At 43.6% G+C, this 16674-nt stretch overlaps 2 protein-coding genes across 9 annotated transcripts in view; one reads left to right on the forward strand and one right to left on the reverse strand.

The window, feature by feature from the left end:
* The first annotated feature begins 11030 nt into the window (after positions 1 to 11030).
* Positions 11031 to 16674, forward strand: part of SPATA6L (spermatogenesis associated 6 like) — a 46648-nt gene continuing 41004 nt past the window's right edge. For 4 of the 6 annotated variants that reach the window (XM_043565084.1, XM_043565086.1, XM_043565089.1 and 1 more), the window contains exons 1-2: positions 11032 to 11221; positions 15595 to 15732. In XM_043565084.1, coding sequence (XP_043421019.1) covers positions 11183 to 11221; positions 15595 to 15732 — 177 coding nt within the window. In that variant the 5' untranslated portion in view covers positions 11032 to 11182. Of the gene's footprint in view, positions 11222 to 15594; positions 15733 to 16674 lie in introns of all 6 variants that reach the window. The other 2 variants (XM_043565085.1, XM_043565088.1) reach the window with 1 other exon arrangement.
* Positions 11697 to 15501, reverse strand: PLPP6 (phospholipid phosphatase 6). 3 transcript variants are annotated; one of them, XM_043565092.1, is made up of 2 exons: positions 14098 to 15501; positions 11697 to 13668 (listed from the first exon to the last, which is right to left on the reverse strand). In XM_043565092.1, exon 1 carries the CDS (start codon positions 15275 to 15277, stop codon positions 14390 to 14392), a length of 888 nt encoding a protein of 295 aa, XP_043421027.1. In that variant the 5' UTR covers positions 15278 to 15501; the 3' UTR covers positions 11697 to 13668; positions 14098 to 14389. The 3 variants fall into 3 exon arrangements, with proteins under 3 accessions (XP_043421027.1, XP_043421026.1, XP_043421025.1); XM_043565091.1 differs by having other exon boundaries at positions 14060 to 15501; XM_043565090.1 differs by having other exon boundaries at positions 11697 to 12209; positions 13489 to 15501.

Genomic DNA, 16674 nt, shown 5'->3' on the forward strand with positions numbered 1-16674 from the left:
GCCCTCCCTACCCGCGGTTACAGGGACCCAAATAAAAACGAGACGCCATTTTTTCAGTCTCCTAGATCCACAGACTTTGAAGTTTGCCAATACCGAGTGTTGGCAAGATGCGAGGAAATGCTTGTTCAAAGAGAATGTGATTTCTGTAACCTTTTTGGAGAGAGTAATTTGACAATGTCAGTGACCAAAGGGCTTTGAATCAGCAATTTCACTACCAGGGAATTCTCCCAACTGTTATTTTTGTACCAATATCCAATGATTTATCTATAAAGATGTTTATTGCAACATTCCGTGTGTGTGTGTGTGTGTGTGTGTGTGTGTGTGTGTGGCAAGAAAAAAAACAGGAAACAATCTAATTGCCCATCAATAGAGGAGCCTAAATAAATTATGGTATATTAATACAATGTAATATTATCAGTCTTTAAAACGTAGATATATACGTGCTGATACAGGAAATCTCCAAAATGTGATGAATTTAAAAAATTGCAGTATTATATATATATATATATATATATATATATATATGTATATGTGTATATATATATGTATGTATATATATTTGTGTGTATATCTACATCTACCTTTCAAGAGAAGGATCCAATTTGTGTGCGTGTGTATAGAAAATTCCTGGAGGGTAGTGCTCGCTTTGGCAGCACATATACTAGAAAATTCCTGAAGGGTAAACAAGAATTGTTAATGGTGGATCAGGCTGGGGAGGAAAGTTTCTGAGTTTCTTCGCTTTTCATTTTTAGCATTCCTGTGTTAAGCTGTTCGAATGTTTTTCAGTGCGTATATACCTTAATAATTACAAATAAAAGTTGAGAAGCAGTGTGCCTGAACCTTTTGGGTTAGGAAAAGCCACAGGAGAAAACAGAAAGGGAGGAAGAAAGGGAAAACACTTTTTTTTCTCTTTGTTTCCATGAAGGCATAAAGTGCTTTGAGCAGTGCCTGGCTTAAAGTAAGCTCAATATTGGTTTTCCTCTTACCTGTCTCACTACTTCTCAGGCTCTTTGGCAGTCTCTTCCCCTTCTAAATGACCTCTAATTTTAAAGTTCTTCAATTTTTGGCCAGTGGGGAGGACCTTGTCTGTTCCCGTGGCTTTAAATAACATCTGTGTATTGACAACTCACTAATTGAAATTCAAGCCCTGACCTAACCTCAGTATTTCAGACTCATTTGTCTACTTGCTGACTTGACATCTCCCTTTGAATGCACATCTTAAATTTAATATTTCCCCAAAAAACCTCTCTTGATTCCATTCCTTCCCCAAACTTCTTCCTATCTTCTCCATATCAATAAGCAGCACCACCACCAACTTCAAAAGAGGGTGGCTTTCATTCATCCCCTCTCTTTCACCTCCCATATCTGAACCAACAGCAAATCTTGTTATTTTTACCCTCAAACACATCTGGAATCTGTCTACTCTCCGGCTGTAATGCTTCCTCCCTAGCTCAGGACACCAGGATCCTTCCTCAGAATTACTACACGCTACTAGTACTCTAGTCTTTCATGCCTCTGTTCCATTTTTGCTCCTTACAAATGTCTTCACACGGTTGCCGAAGAGATTTAAAAATACGTGTATATAAATCAGATCGTGTCACACCCCCGCTCTATCATTTAAATGCTTTCAACCCCAGAAACAGAAACCCCAGCTAATGGAAACTTAAACCGTAAGGAAAGTTATTTTCTCTTTAATGAAAAAGGATGAAGATGGGTGTTCTCAGGATTGGTTTAGCAGTTTGGCGATGTCATCAAGGACTCCAGTTCTTTCTATTCTTTCCACCATCCTAAGTCTGTTGACCCTCATCCCCAGGCCTGTCATGGTGGCAGGATGGCTGCCACAGCTCTGTATGTCACATCGAAACACGACAACAGCCAAAGCAGGAAGAGGGAGGAGGCAAACAGCTTTACTTACTTGTGGCTCTACTATGAGACATAAAAATGTTTCTCAGGAGTGCCTGGGTGGCTCAGTCGGTTAAGTGTCCGACTTCGGCTCAGGTCACGATCTCACAGTCTGTGAGTTCGAGCCCCGCGTCGGGCTCTGTGCTGACAGCTCAGAGCCTGGAGCCGGCTTCAGATTCTGTGTCTCCCTCTCTCTCTGCCCTTCCCCTGCTCGTGCTCTGTCTCTCTGTGTCTCAAAAATAAATACAAACATTAAAATTAAAAAAATATATTTCTCAGAAGCTTCCAGTGACTTCCCCTTATAGCTCATTGTCCAGAACTGGTTAAATAAATGATGATTCATTCCCCAGGGCTAGATGCATTGCCACCCAAGCAAAACTGGTGCTCCAGTAGCAAGGAAGAGGGCTTATGACTATTAGGTAGCCACATTGTCTGCTATAACTTTGAGTTCCCATGTAATCTAATGCCGGCTACCTCTTCAGTGTCACTTCTTAACCCCCTCTGCCCCCCGCCCAGATCTCTCTTAGTATGTTCATTGGCCTCCTTTCAGTTTCTCAAACATATCCATCCCCTCCCTGACTCATGGCCCTTTACATTTGTTGCTCCCAGCACTGGGATATTTTTTCTCTGGTACTTAAAAGTCCGGCTAGTGGTCATGCTTATTTTTTTAGATCGTAGATCAAATGTCATGCCCTTAGAGATGCCGATCTGTCCACTGGGTCTAAATTAGGTTCTTATTCCCTCTCTAACCTATGACCTTCTCTTTCACCCCCAACTCCCAAATTCCTTCCTAGTATCTATCACCCTGTTATTATCTTAGGTTCACTTATTTATTATATTTCTTCTCCCACCAGAATATAAAGCCCACAAAGGCATAGATTGTTTCTTGTTCACCCTCGTACCTCCATTGTCCAGAAGAGTACCCTAGCATACAGTAGGTATTCAATACATATGTGTTGATAGATGCATGAGGAATGAATGAATGGAAACAAGGATAAGAGGAAAGGTGTAGGACTAGATAAAGACAGAAGAGGGTGAAAAGGAATGAAAAGAGGTATATTTTGGTAGGAGAAGAAGGGGTAGATGTAATGACATCATCTTAGCCATTGCTGACTTTGGGGCCTAAATCCCGTGCCCAGGTTCAGTGGATACATTTTACAAGTCTTGGAACTAAATCAAACTCTTTTCTACTTTCTTATATTGGATAATAAATATAATTCCTTGGAAACTGCTTTGGGTCATAATTAGCCTACTGCCCCCATGGACATAGAACTAGTCAGCTGAAACTCAGAGGAGCAAATTACTTTTTCTTGAAAAGAAATTACTTTAAAATGGAAGGATATGGACTGTGTAGTCCAGAATGCCCAACGGCAGTCCTTGTGGAAGAGTTTGTGTGGTTTTAAATAAGTACTGAGCCTACAAAAGCCAGTGAATCAAAGTAGAAGCCAAAGAGTAACATATGAGTCTGACTCATAAACTCTAATAAAGTTTGTGAAATAGATCCCATGTGTGAGTCCAGATCCCAAATGACTTCAAGGTTGTTAAACGCTGTGCAGTTGCAATTTAATTCCTTCCTTGAAAGCTTTCCTGATACTTGGGGAAATTCTGGAGAAGTATGGGCACTTAAAGAAATACTCAAATTGCCAGCTCCCGTTTTGTATATTTACGCAAAGGCCGCTATTCTGGTAATACAGTGCTGCTTTTTTCTTTAAGTGGATTTCTCTCTGAATCATTTGGAAAGTATTATACACCTCGATGATTTTCTTATCTGCATTTGAGGGAAATGGATCCACCCTGTTATCTCTTTAAGTGTATGTAAGAGTTCTACTGTAGGGCATTTCACTGTGATGCCACTAAGAATCCTCTTGACGGGTTATTTTAGGACAGAAGGAAGCTCACATAAGGATGTGATTGCTTTTCTTATTTAAGTGTATATTAAATATTTTTACATTGTTATTATGAATATTTTATACACAAAAATATAGAATTATGATAACCACTATATATCCATCACCCAGATTAACAATTGTGAAGATTTTGCTACATTTGCTGTATCTATTCCTTTTTTTCATTTGCTGGAGTATTTGAAAATAAAATCTTAGACATCAGATCATTTTACTAGTACATACTTTATTAATTTTTTTAATATTTATTTTTGAGAGAGAGAGAGAGACAGAGCACGAGTGGGGGGAGGGGCAGAGAGAGGGAGGCACAGAATCTGAAACAGGCTCCAGGCTCTGAGCTGTGTCAGCACAGAGCCTGATGCAGGGCTTGAACTCATGAACCACGAGATCATGACCTCAGCTGAAGTCCAACCCTTAACTGACTGAGCCAACCAGGCACCCCTGCTACGACATACTTTAATATGCATCTCTAAACAATGTTGATATTTGCCTTACATAAACACAAGGATGTTACCATACCTGTCAAAATTAATTGCTTAGCATCATCCAATGCCCACACCATAATCAAATTTTCCTAATAGTCTCAAATATTCTCTTTAAGTTGGTTTGTTTGAATCAAGGCCCCAATGAAGGCCACGTATTACATTTGATTGTCAGATTTCTGGAGTATTTTTTAATCTAGAGCATTTCCCCTGACTCTTTCCTTTTTTTCTTCTTCAATGTCATTGACTTGTTGTAGACTAATTGGATCAGTTGTCCTATAGAATGTCCTACGTTCCAGATATATCCACCATATTTCCTTTAATAAGTCAAGTTAGCTCTAGAGCAACACTGTTCAATAGAAGTTTCTGTGATGATGGAAGTATCCTACCTGCCTTGTCCAATACAGTAGCCACTCGCCACATGTGGCTAGTGGGCACTTTACATGTGACTAGTGTGAGTGAGGAACTGAATTTTAAGTTTTATTTAGTTTTAGTTAATTTAAACACAAATAGCTATATATGGCTATCTTATTAGTGCAGCTCTAGTGGCTTGATGAGATTCAACATCAACTTTCTTGGCATAGGGTGGTTTCTACAATCACATAGGGAGACATGATGTCACTTTCAGTGATGTTAAGATTAATTAGTGCATTCATTAACTTTTTAAAAAATATAAACTTCATCTTTGTGCAGTTGATGAGAAACGAGGAAAGGGCCCAGCACAGTTCATTGAGCTCTGTTACACATTCATAGTAAAAGTTAGAAAGATAAACTTTTCTCGTCTGTATGTCAAACTGTAAGAAAACTAAATTGTTGACATTTCAGAGAAAGATTTTAGAGAAGGCAGATATAAAGCAATTATTTCTTGGGTCTCGAGATTGGGTCTGTGCTTTAAAAAAAAAAATCGGTGATTTGAAAATGCACCTTTGCTGAAATAATCCAGATTGTTTCATATACTTGGATGTTTTTTTTTTCTTCTGCTTTTCAGGCATTTCTCACAAATGCTAATGAGCAACTCACTTTGGAAACTCAATCTGCTAGTGTTATTCACATTTGCTAATGAATAACTCACTGTATCAAAAGAATGTAGGCCTAACAAATGGATCTGAGTCCACATAAACTAATGGCCCAGAACAGGACTTTGGAAGTCTTTTTCACTTGTTATTGAATACAGCTGCCCTTGGAGAGACACTTTGCTCTAATAAGTGGGCATGAATGTTCTGGAGAGAAGAGCCCCCTTTTCCTTACTTGCTGCTTTTGTCAGATAAGCCGGGTGGCCCTTCTTTTTGCTGTGCTAGGAACTTACGGCAGGTTGGAGGGCGGGATAGTAATTCTAAAACCTGGTTTGACTAACTCTATCCTTTCCAGATTGACTCAGAAAAACTACAGCCTGTCTTCCCAGAAAAATGCACATATGCACATGAAGGAAAAGTTGCCTATTATTCCAGGAGTTGTAGGACCCCTGAGACAGCCAGGGATCGCCAGATAAGACATCCTGCACTGGAAGCTGAAGAGCAACCACGCTTGCGTGGATGTTTTCATGGCATGCAGTATATATGATACAGCCCAAAGAGCTGAAGAATCCAGTTCCTGGTCCTCCTAATTTAGCCACATTTAGCCTTTTTATTATTTTATGTTTTCTACCTGTTTTAATTTGTTTTCTTTTTGGATTAGATACTGCAAATACTTGGCAAAAATGTTCAAAAAATACCTAAGGATATTCAATGAAAAGGAAGTTCCTTTTCTCTCTCTCTCGCTCCTCTAGGTCCCCTCCCTAGAGACATCCACTATTAGGTGTTTCTAGCATATCCTTTTAGGAATGTTCTAAGCCTGTATGTACATATCATATGCCCTGTCTCTTCCAAAAGGCAGCATACTCCACACATTTTTTGTTCAATGCTTTTTGCCCCCTTAGTCCTATATTTTCGGGAGGATTTATTGCTGAGATGTGCATCTCAGATTCATACTTTTTCCATGCTGCAGAATATTCCAACTTGAGGCTTAAGCATAATTGATTGAACCTGACCCTACTTAATGAACATCTAAGTGGTTTCCAGTATCTTTTTTTATTACTATTTTTTATTTTAGAGAGAGTATGAGTGGGGGAAAGGGGTACAGGGATCGAGAGAGACAGAGAGAGGCAGAGACAGAGACAGAGAGAATCTTAAGCAGGCTTCATGCTCAGCATGGAGCCCCATTCAGGGCTTGATCTCACGACCCTGGGATCATGCCCTGAGCTGAAATCAAGAGTTGGATGCTCAACCAATTGAGCCACCCAGGCGCTCCCAGTATCTTTTTTTTAAAACTGTAAATAATGCTGCAGCATGTATTTTTGTGTATGTGTGGAAGTATATCCATACACACCCATTCCTAGCAGTAGAATTGCTGAGTTGAATGAAAAATTTTGATAGACATTAACAAACTGCTCTCCAGAGAGGTTATACATGGTAGGCAGAATAATAGTCCCCAAAGATATCCACATCTTATTTCCTGGAACCTATGAATATGTTACTTTCCATGGCAAACGGGAATTAACATTACAGATGGAATTAAGGTTGCTAATCAAGATCTTAAAATAGGGAAATTATCGGGGCCTCTGAGTGGCTCAGTTGGTTGAGCATCTGGCCCTTGATTTTGGCTCAGGTCATGATCTCATGGTTTGTGGGATTGAGCTGTTCATCAGGCTCTGTGCTAACAGCATGGAGCCTACTTGGGATTCTCTCTCTCTCTCTCTCTCTCTCTCTCGCTCTCTCTCTCTCTCTCTCTCTCTCCCTCTGTCCCTCCCCTGCTCATGCTCTGTCTGTCTCTCTCTCAAAATAAATAAATAAACATAAAAAAAAGATAGGAAAATTATTCTGGGTTATCTGGATGGGCCGAGAGTAATCACAAAGATCCCTAAAAGTGGAGGAGAGAACCAGAGAGATGGCAGTGTGAGAAGGATTAGCTCCAATTTGCTGGCTTTGAAGATGGAGGATGGGAGCTAGGAGACAACGAATGCAGGTGACCCCAGAAGCTGGAAAAACAAGGAAACGAAAAAGGCAAGGAACGCAGCCCTGCTTTTTTAGCTTTGCTTTTAGCCCTGTGAGATCTGTGTTGGATTTCTGACCCACAAAACTAATAATAACAAATAATAAATTTGTCTCGTTTTAAGTCATTAAGTTTGTGGTTATTTGTTACAATAGCTATAGAAAAGTAATGCATAATATATATTTACACTCCTACCAACATCCATAAGATTAGAGCCTTCTTTTTTAATACATAGTTCCCTTCTCCATATGAATATTCCTTTCTACATTATTTGAGGAATGCTTACGATTTGGTGTAAACGATTTAGATTCATGTGTTTAGTTAAATGGAAAATTCGCAACCATAATTGTCTGACTGTTACACCTTTGTTCTTTGCTAATTAACTCTTCGGAAATTTCCCATTTGGGACATGTGCCTGGTTTTTTTTTTTTTTTTTTTTGCAGTAGCCAGGATGTGAGCAGGATGTGCTGATGTGTTATTTCTGCAGTGGTGATATCACTGTTGACCAGCCTGCAGTGCAGAAACACTGTGGGAATAGAAGTTGTTCAGTGGGATTTGTTTTCTGCCACCAAGGTGGCAGTCTCGATGATGAACTACTCTGCAAGACGGGCCAAAGGCACTATGTATGATAGAAAGTTCTACATCTCCATGGTAGCTCAGGTGACCACGGTGGGGAAAATTAACAGAGTATAAATATTCCTTATCAACTCAGTTGGTAAGCCTCCACGGCAGAGTAGCAGAAGTAGCTAGCATAATAGAAGGGAGGAATCAATCTTTATTGAGAACCTGCAAAGTGCTAGCTTACAAAGGAGGCACTTGGGTGACTCAATCGGTTATGATCTCACAGTTCAACTTTGGTTCAGGACATGATCTCGCAGTTCATGAGTTCGAGCCCCAGGTCGGGTTCTGTACTGGCAGCTCAGAGCCGGGAGCCTGCTTCAGATTCTGTATCTCCCTCTCTTTCTGCCCCTCCCTTGCTCTCACTGTACCTCCCCACTCATCCCACTTTCAAAAATAAAGAAAAATTAAAAAAAAAAAAGTGCTAGCTACAAAGTGCCATTTAGTCTGCCCTGATGTGGTGTTGGTTCCCAAACTCAGAGCTTCCCTGGGTGATATCTGAAATTGGCTCCTAGTTGTGGAGGACAGTGAGAGACTGAAGGAAGAGGCAGGCCACTCAAGATGAGTAGGTGGCAGTTTTAATAAGCAAGGGAACTTACACAGGAGGCTTGTCTTAGGCGGCCACCAGATGAGTAGATATCTGCACCCACCCACCAGAAACTAGAAGTTTATTTAGAAGCTGGAACTGGATTCAGACACATTTACGATCCAGATGGTCTCAACAGCATTTTGCTCTCTCAAGGCCTGTGTTCTTGAAGTAACTCCCACTGAGGGAATGGTGGGTAGAATGTACATTCCAAGCACAGTGGGGGGGGGGGGGTGCAGAACTTCCAGTTGCCTTGGTCCCGCCTGTGGGTCAACCAGTGGTCACGTCCTCTTGATGACCGCCTCCAACAAGTGGGAACCCCCTTCCCCACGTACGTTGAACCCTACAGACTGCCTTGATCAGCTCTGCATTTAACATCGCTTCAAAGCTATTTATTGAGCATCTGCGAAGCTAGGTATTTCGAATACAAACTCTTAGCCAGGCAAAGCGTGTAGTTTATAGAGAAAAATAACAATCACAGGAACAAATGTGAAACTGCTATTGTGGCAGCTGCTACAAAGAGGGGATATATAAATATAAATATAGATATAGATATAGATATAAATATAAATATAAATATAAATATAAATATAAATATAAATATAAAAGTAGTGAGATTCCTCCTCATCAGGAGGCCTGGGTGAGATATGTAAATCTGCATACATGTTTTTATCCATACCTATATTGTATGCCACCCTAGGTAAAAGGCATAGATTATGTAAAGGAAAGGACCTGGAAACACTGCATAGCCAGGTAGAGGAAGATGAACAGAGAGAAAGAGTGGCCAGAGAGTTGAAGGGAAACCAGAAAAGGGCTGTATTCTAGGAGCCAAGCAAGGAGAGTCCGATTAAGACTAGTAAGAACACAGGATGGGGCAGTGTGTTTGTAGAAATCAATAGGATTTCTATGCCACAGGGGCAGTGATGTGGTAGGGCACACCTGGATTCAAGTGTGGCTGCTTCCCTTTAGCCGTGTGACCTTGGGGAAAAGGCTGTTTGGCCTCAGATCCTGCATCTGTCAAACGGAGAATCTCTTCCTCCAAGAGTTAATGTGGAGATGAAATGAATTAGCGTATGCAATGTGCCTAGCACTTTGCACGTTCTCAAGAAAGAGCGATTCCTCCCTTCCATTGTGTCCCTGTCCACTCATTTATTCATCTATTTATTTCATCTCACTTATTCATCTATCCACCTTGTTTATTCATCTGTTTTGGTTGTTACTCTCCATGATGACTTAGCATTGGTGGTGGTAACTTACCTGTGAGGGTCGACACAGTTCATGTTCCTGTGTATCCCTGCTCTTGTCTGGGTGCCGGCACGCTGTCGTGAGTCAACAAATCAGTTCTCAGGATGTCGCAGGGGGCCAAGCACGCACCTGTGTTTCTCTCGGTATGCAGACAGACAGAGCAACAAAGATTGGATAAGGACATAATATACCTTCCTTCATCATACTGAGCCTTTCTGTTCCTGGGAAAGGAACTCCGGTTCCCAAAGAATGCCTAATTCTTGTCACAGAACACTTGGATTTCTGCAGTGGCATAAATCTCCAAAAGTTTAGTAATAAATGACTCATCACAATTTAAGATTTCTTTCCAGAGACAGCACTGGCCCTCCCAGATTTTTCAGATTGGCTAGAAGCAGTCACTCCCGCCTCCTTTCCTGTCTTTTTGTCTGTTAAACACAGTGAATGGACAAAAAGCAATTTCCCCTACTGGTGAAAAACTTTTTCTCTGCCTGTCCCCTCTGATGGTTTTTACAGTGTGGCCCTGCCTTTGGCAACCACCGTAACTACCCACTGGGAGATAATGTAACTCCCTGCTTGCTCCCGGTTAAGTAAACGCCAGAAAAGAGAGACTGACAAATATTTCCACTGTGGCTAACGTGGAAACCAAACGTTTAAATCTCTTTCGGAATTATCCTTGTATTTCCAATAAGCAACATGTTAATTTCTTGTTATTGAAGGGGGCCATGTTTTCCAAACTAAACATAAGGACATAACATTTCGTAAGCAAGAGAGTACCTTTAGGGACAGGCTATTATATTAATTGAACAGTTAAAGAAATTCTGGGGCTTGGCGGTTTTACAGCTACTAAAAGCGGGTAGCACTTAAATGATAACGGAGCTCATGATCATATTCTCCTTTCAGAATGGACTCTGTGAACATTTTAACATAGCAATGGGGGCCATAAAGAGAGGTAATGGAGAGAGTTGGGGGAAAGGAAACGGGAGCTCTTTCAGCAGCTCAGGGTCCAGCCGCCAAGCCTGCACCTGCTGGGGCTCTCCCGCCCGCGCACAGCCTGGGAAGCCCACTTCGGGCGCGCGCCGCGTTCCCAGTGGGGCAGCCGGGGGCGCGCACGCCTGCGCAGAGCCTAGCTGGCGCGTTCCAGGTGGAAGGCTGCGAGTTTGAGCGTTCATGGCAACGCGACGCTTCCGGCTTCTGGAAGCCTTGGCTCCAGCTCGCGCAGGGTGAGACCCATCCCGGTGGGAGGGACCTGGGCTGGGGCGGAGGGCGGGGGGACGGATGGCGAGACCAGGGGATAAAGGGCCTGGGGAAGCTGCTGGGAACGTTTGCCCTAGGGATTGAGCTAAACCAAGAAAAATTGGCCCAGGGCTGAGCACAAAAGGATCTTTTCATTCCAGTGCTTTTCGCCCACACAGGGGACCATGCCTCTGGAGGTGGTGGTGGAACTCCAGATCCGGGCGGTAAGAGAAGTCGACCGACCTCCACTCCTTGCCCCAAATCACACTCTGCCCAGGGTTCCTAAATGGTCTTGATCATTTTCACCACCTCCTACCCACCTCACCACACACATCATTGTCTTTGGGGACAGATCATACCTCTCAGTCCTTAAGATCCTCTACATTGGTCTTTCCTGATTTCTCAACTCTTAATTCAGCCCAACCCCTTCCAACTCCCCCCGCCCCAACGACTTGTTAGCTTTATCCTAAATTTTTCTGTTACTTTAAAATAATGGGGGCGCCTGGGTGGCTCAGTTGGTTGTGTCTGACTTTTGATTTCCACCGAGGTCATGATCCCAGGGTCATGGGATGGAGTCCCTGATAGGCTCTGTGCTCAGCGAGGAGCCTGCTTCAGATTCTCTTTCTCCCTCTACCCCTCTCCCCTACTTGAGTGCACTCTCTAAAATTAAAAAAAAAAAAAATTAATTATAGCCTTGCATTAAGTCCAAGAAGAATTTTATTTTTTTCCAGGATAAAGATTTGTGAAAGAATTAAAAAAAAAAAAACAACACCCTCCTTTAAATAACAAGGGAAGAGTTTAATTCCATAAAGCCCAATGACTTCCTGATAATTTGCCACCTCTATGAACCAACTGAATATATTCTAAGGTATTTCCCCTAGAGATGGCTCTGGCTTGCTAATTCCAAAAGGGAAGTCAATCAACCAACACTTGTTTTATAATTGTCCACTGAATCCTGCTCAAGTGAGGTGCTTGTGGCAGAGTGACTGCATTGTTCCTGTTTGGGATCAGGCATTTCTTTTAATTCAGCTTATATTTTCCAATCCTTCCATCTGTAGTTGGTGACAGACTGTCATACAGCTTTGCCTGTCAGCTGTAGGGGCGTCTCTACTGGCCGTGAGTACAAGCAAAATGCCGACGGGTTACGGCCGTGGAAGATCTGTCAGCCTCCGTACAAGTGACAAGTGCTGTGCTTTCATCAGACATGCAGTTCTGAAAGATAAAAATTTCCTGGATTTGTCCCATTTTACTAACAGCAAATAGGACCACACTCTATCAGTTGTGCTCCATCAAATGCCAACTCTCAAAATTCTGCAGTAAGAGGAAGGAATTCTTGAGGAGCTGAGTGATAAATCAGTCTTCCTGCTCATCAAGGCCAAGATTAAACCAGTTTGCATCTCGCTCCATTCAGACATTATTGGTTTATTTTATTTTAAGTTTTAAAAAGCATTCCTCAGTGCACGATTACAGTAAAATCAGTTTTCTAGTCTACAGTACTTAGAGTGCTTCAGAAACATCAGCTGAATTGATCTGTGCTTTAAAAGCCTGCAAAGTCAGGTCTGAACAACTAAGATGTGGGATTCCAGGGACCAGAAGAGAAGCCTAGTGTTGAGCCCCCAATATTCAGACTTGTGAACACTGCAAAGGCAATAAATGTCATTGCTTCCAAAAATAGCTGGCCCGAATACTGCTGGATTAAAACAAAGATCTCTCTAAGGTTAAACAATTAAGCAGACCACTAGAGCTTTACAGTTGGGCTGATTCCGCGAGAGAAGAGGTAGTCCATGTTGAAGATGTTGTGGGGATGCAAATGACTTTATTTTACTTTGAGGAGTTCCTCTTTCAGTGTGCCTCTCACGCTCAGGAAGTTCACACTTCCACCCAATCAGAACCTACTTGTCACGCTATTCTCCAGATTCTAGTGTTCACCTCTATGTGGCAGATCAAAGGCCATAATCCTTTCTCTTTATAAATGTCAAAATAATTCCTCATTCTCTGAAAACACCAGTTCCACGGGTAATTTAAAGGTTCTCATTTTTCAGGGAGAACAGCATTTAAAGCACATCCCGTTTTGTGGTCTTTCCTGGTCAAAGAATAATGAGCAGAGTCCATCCTGCGTTTGGTGGTCTTTGGTCTTGTGATTTGGGGAGGCACCATGGATAAACCGATTTAAATGTAAAGGTCACCACCATAAAGGGAAATTTAGGAGTTAGTTATACCTTGAGCCTGGTATAGCAGTGGGTTCCCCTGATGAGTTTCAAGTTGAATACTGTTACCTAAAGTGTGCTGTGCACAGGGAAATGGGATTCTGTACGAAAAACCGTAGTATACAGGGTCACCCCTGTGGTACATATGAGAAAGCTTATGCCCTTGCACTGCAAAGAATCAAGTCATTTTCCTATTTTATTACCTACGTAGAGAAGCATCAGTGGGCAGCACAGTCCCATCTCCTTCCATACTGGCCCACTGCCATCACATGTGGTAAGCTCACCCCCAGACTCTTAGTTCCTGACATCCTCAATGGGTGTTTCTGCCCTCTGTCATGCCATGCTATTTGTTGTCAATAGAATCAAGCATTTGGTCATGGTCCCAGTCTTTCTCCACTGGCACTGTAGATATGCCCATATCTACATTAAGTGCTGCTTCTTCAAGGAAGTTCTTGGCTTGTTCTCTGAATGCAAAAAGATAACATGAGAGAGTACTGGGAGATCTATTTAAAGAATTTTTGAGAAGGTAGAGGGAAAGGAAAGAAAGATATATACTATAATCTCTCTTCTCGCTACCCAATCCATAAAGAGGGAAGAGACAATAAACAAAAAAAGCTTATCAAGAAAATCGGGATTAAGAAGACACTGTGGCAACAGATTTTCAGGGAATCAGCGAGAAAAACCCATGCTTTAAACTACTGTCTACAGTCTATCCCAGGAGAAGAACCAGGCTTAGTAGGTGGTTCATCTGCATGTACATTTACAGAATGCAGACCATGTTTTGCTTTTTTCCCCCAAGTTCACTTTACAGGCGATACGTTGACTTACGGGATAACTACAAAACACAAAATTTACCGATGTCAACTTTTAAAAAACAGCAGTATTATAATCACCCCAGCTTGTTTTCTTTGCAGTTGTTCTGGAGATACAAACAGTTGTTGAATAAATATGTAATAGAGAGATTTTTTTTTTTTTTTTTTTTTTTTGCTTTCCATAATATGGCTGTGGTCCAATGGCCAGCACGTTCTCCGGCCTAGCAAGCCATCAAGATGGAATGACACCTGAAATTTCAAAGGAAGCCTGAAATGTCCTTAGAGGGCCGAGCAGGAGTGCGGCTGGTTTTTGTCAGCATGGTCGCATGTGGAAACCTTCAGATCTCCTGGTGCCATGATGAATGAGATGGTGTCATTGTTGGTTCCACAGTAGGAAGAGGACCGGGGCATTGTGCGGTGAAAGCCAGCAATAGTCCACGATGCTGTACTGCGTGTAGCCCAGAAAAAAGCCAAAAGCCACGTCGGTGACGTTGTGCCGCCCCAGCATGACCCTGGAGAGGCCCAAGATGAAGGCCCATAGTACCACGAGCACCCTCAGCGGAATGGCCAGCACCAAGTGGTTCAGGATGAACCGGGACACCAGAGCGGCCCTGGTGGCGTGGCCCGAGGGGAAGGAGTATTTGTCTACCGAGAGGGTGACAAACATGTCCATCTGGTTGTGGGCCGGGCGGCGCCTGCGGACCAGCCCCTTGATCAGGGCCACCAGCAGCAGGTCCAACAACAGGGCAAAGAGCAGGTTCATGAGCACCTCGCGCCCGGCCCAGCTGTCGCTCCTGGATAGGCAGTAGAGGGTCCCCAGCAGCCAGGGGATGCCGTGGCCCGAGATCTCCAGCAGCTTCATAAGGGGCCGCATGCTACCCCAGGACGAGCTCTCCCCGGCGCACACTCCCAGCTTCTTGGACAGCCACAGGTCGATGGCCAGCAGGGAGCGCAGGGCGATGCCCAGGAACGACGGGTTCAGGTCCATGCGGTCCTCCTCGGGGAGCGGGGCGGGGGGCGCCTGCGAGGGGCCCGCCCCGGCCAGGGGGAAGGACCCGCGGCGGTGCACCGGGCTCTCGGACGCGCGGAGCCGGGTGCAGGTGGGGTCCAAGCCCGGCGCGCGGCTGCTGAGCAGGGACTGGAACTCGAACCTGCCGCCGCCGCCGCCGCCGCCGTGGGCCGGGCTGCCGGGGCCGCCGCTGCTGCTCGAGGCGGAGGCGGCCAGCGGGCGTGCGTCCACGTTCCTGCGGGGGCTCGGCATCGCGGCGGGGGGCCCGGACCCCAGGACCCGACCGGCCTAGCGAGCGGCTCCCGGCCCTGCAGCCTCTTCCGCTTCCGCATTGCCATCCCCGCGGGGGCGGGGAGAAGGGCCGGCGAGAGGACGATTGTGACACCTGGCGGAGACGTGGGAGGAGACTGGCGTTTCCACTTGGGGAAGGGGGGACGGGGCAAGGAAGGTGGAGGTGTGGGAGATGGCGGGGCGGCGAATTCCACCGCGTCCGTGCGAGCCTAGGGAACGCAGCTCCACTTCAAACACGAAACAAACCAAGCCCTGTTCTCTACTCTCTTGTTTTTAAGATTTCTTGTCCAGGAGTGTTCCTTCCCGACAAGCAAGATGTGTACCTTGGGGTGTACCTCCTGAATCAGTACCTGGAGACAGACTGCTTTCCCTCTGTGTTCCCTATTATGATTCAGCAGAGCATGAGGTTTGAAAAGGTGATCTTGACTTTCTCATTGCTAAACGGAGAAATGTAGATGTTGCTGTCTGAAGATCCTCTAATGGTTCTTATAAAGAACGCGGTTCTTAAAAAGTTACTTGGTACATTTTCTTTAAAAAATGACTTGAAGCGGCCTCAGCACACCGTAGTTGGAGGAATAGCTTTTACATTGTAGGTCTGAGCCAAGTGCTGTCAACCTAGTGCTAAATACGCTGGTGGATGTTTTCTATTCTTGGAACTCCCATGGCATTTTTCTAACTGGAGCACAGAGAGCATTTTCTCAAAGTTCCTGGAGGTGTTAGAGGCAGTTGCGTTACATTCATGACAGGGATTATCAGTAAATTATGGACCTTAGAAACAAACTGGTAGACTCAGAGAAATAATGAAAAAAAAAAAAAAAAAAACTAGATTCAAATTAGTAAAACCCTGTACCTGAAATCCCGTAACAAAACAAGGCTCTTCAGATTTACTGAGTATTCTTAGGCCATACCTGGTTTATTTAGCTACAGCGATAAAGACTAGGTTTCATTCCTACGAATAGGAACATGATATTAATAGAACATTTATCAACCTGCTTCCCGCTTCAATTTAGAATATCAAGTTCATTACTATGACTCATTGGCGGTCCTTTGAAGTTTTTGTTTTGGAATTTGGAGGTGAAATCAGTTTTAGCCTTGATGAGTCTAATGATTTCCCTTCAAAATGATATCACTGAGCTGCTTCTTTGGGAGAGGGGACAAATCCGGGAAGGGCTCCAGGGTGGAGCCTATCACTTTTATGTTCAATTTTGTTTTTTTTTGTTTTTTTTTGTTTTTTAAATTTTTTTTTCAACGTTTATTTATTTTTGGGACAGAGAGAGACGGAGCATGAACGGGGGAGGGGCAGAGAGAGAGGGAGACACAGAATCAGAAACAGGCTCCAGGCTCTGAGCCATCAGCCC

The sequence above is a fragment of the Prionailurus bengalensis genome, chromosome D4 (assembly GCF_016509475.1).
Source record: "Prionailurus bengalensis isolate Pbe53 chromosome D4, Fcat_Pben_1.1_paternal_pri, whole genome shotgun sequence".
Classification (NCBI taxonomy): domain Eukaryota; kingdom Metazoa; phylum Chordata; class Mammalia; order Carnivora; family Felidae; genus Prionailurus; species Prionailurus bengalensis.

Coding starts and splice junctions, on each gene's coding strand:
- PLPP6 (XM_043565092.1), bottom strand. CDS start 15,277: ATGCCGAGCCCCCGCAGGAACGTGGACGCACGCCCGCTGGCCGCCTCC.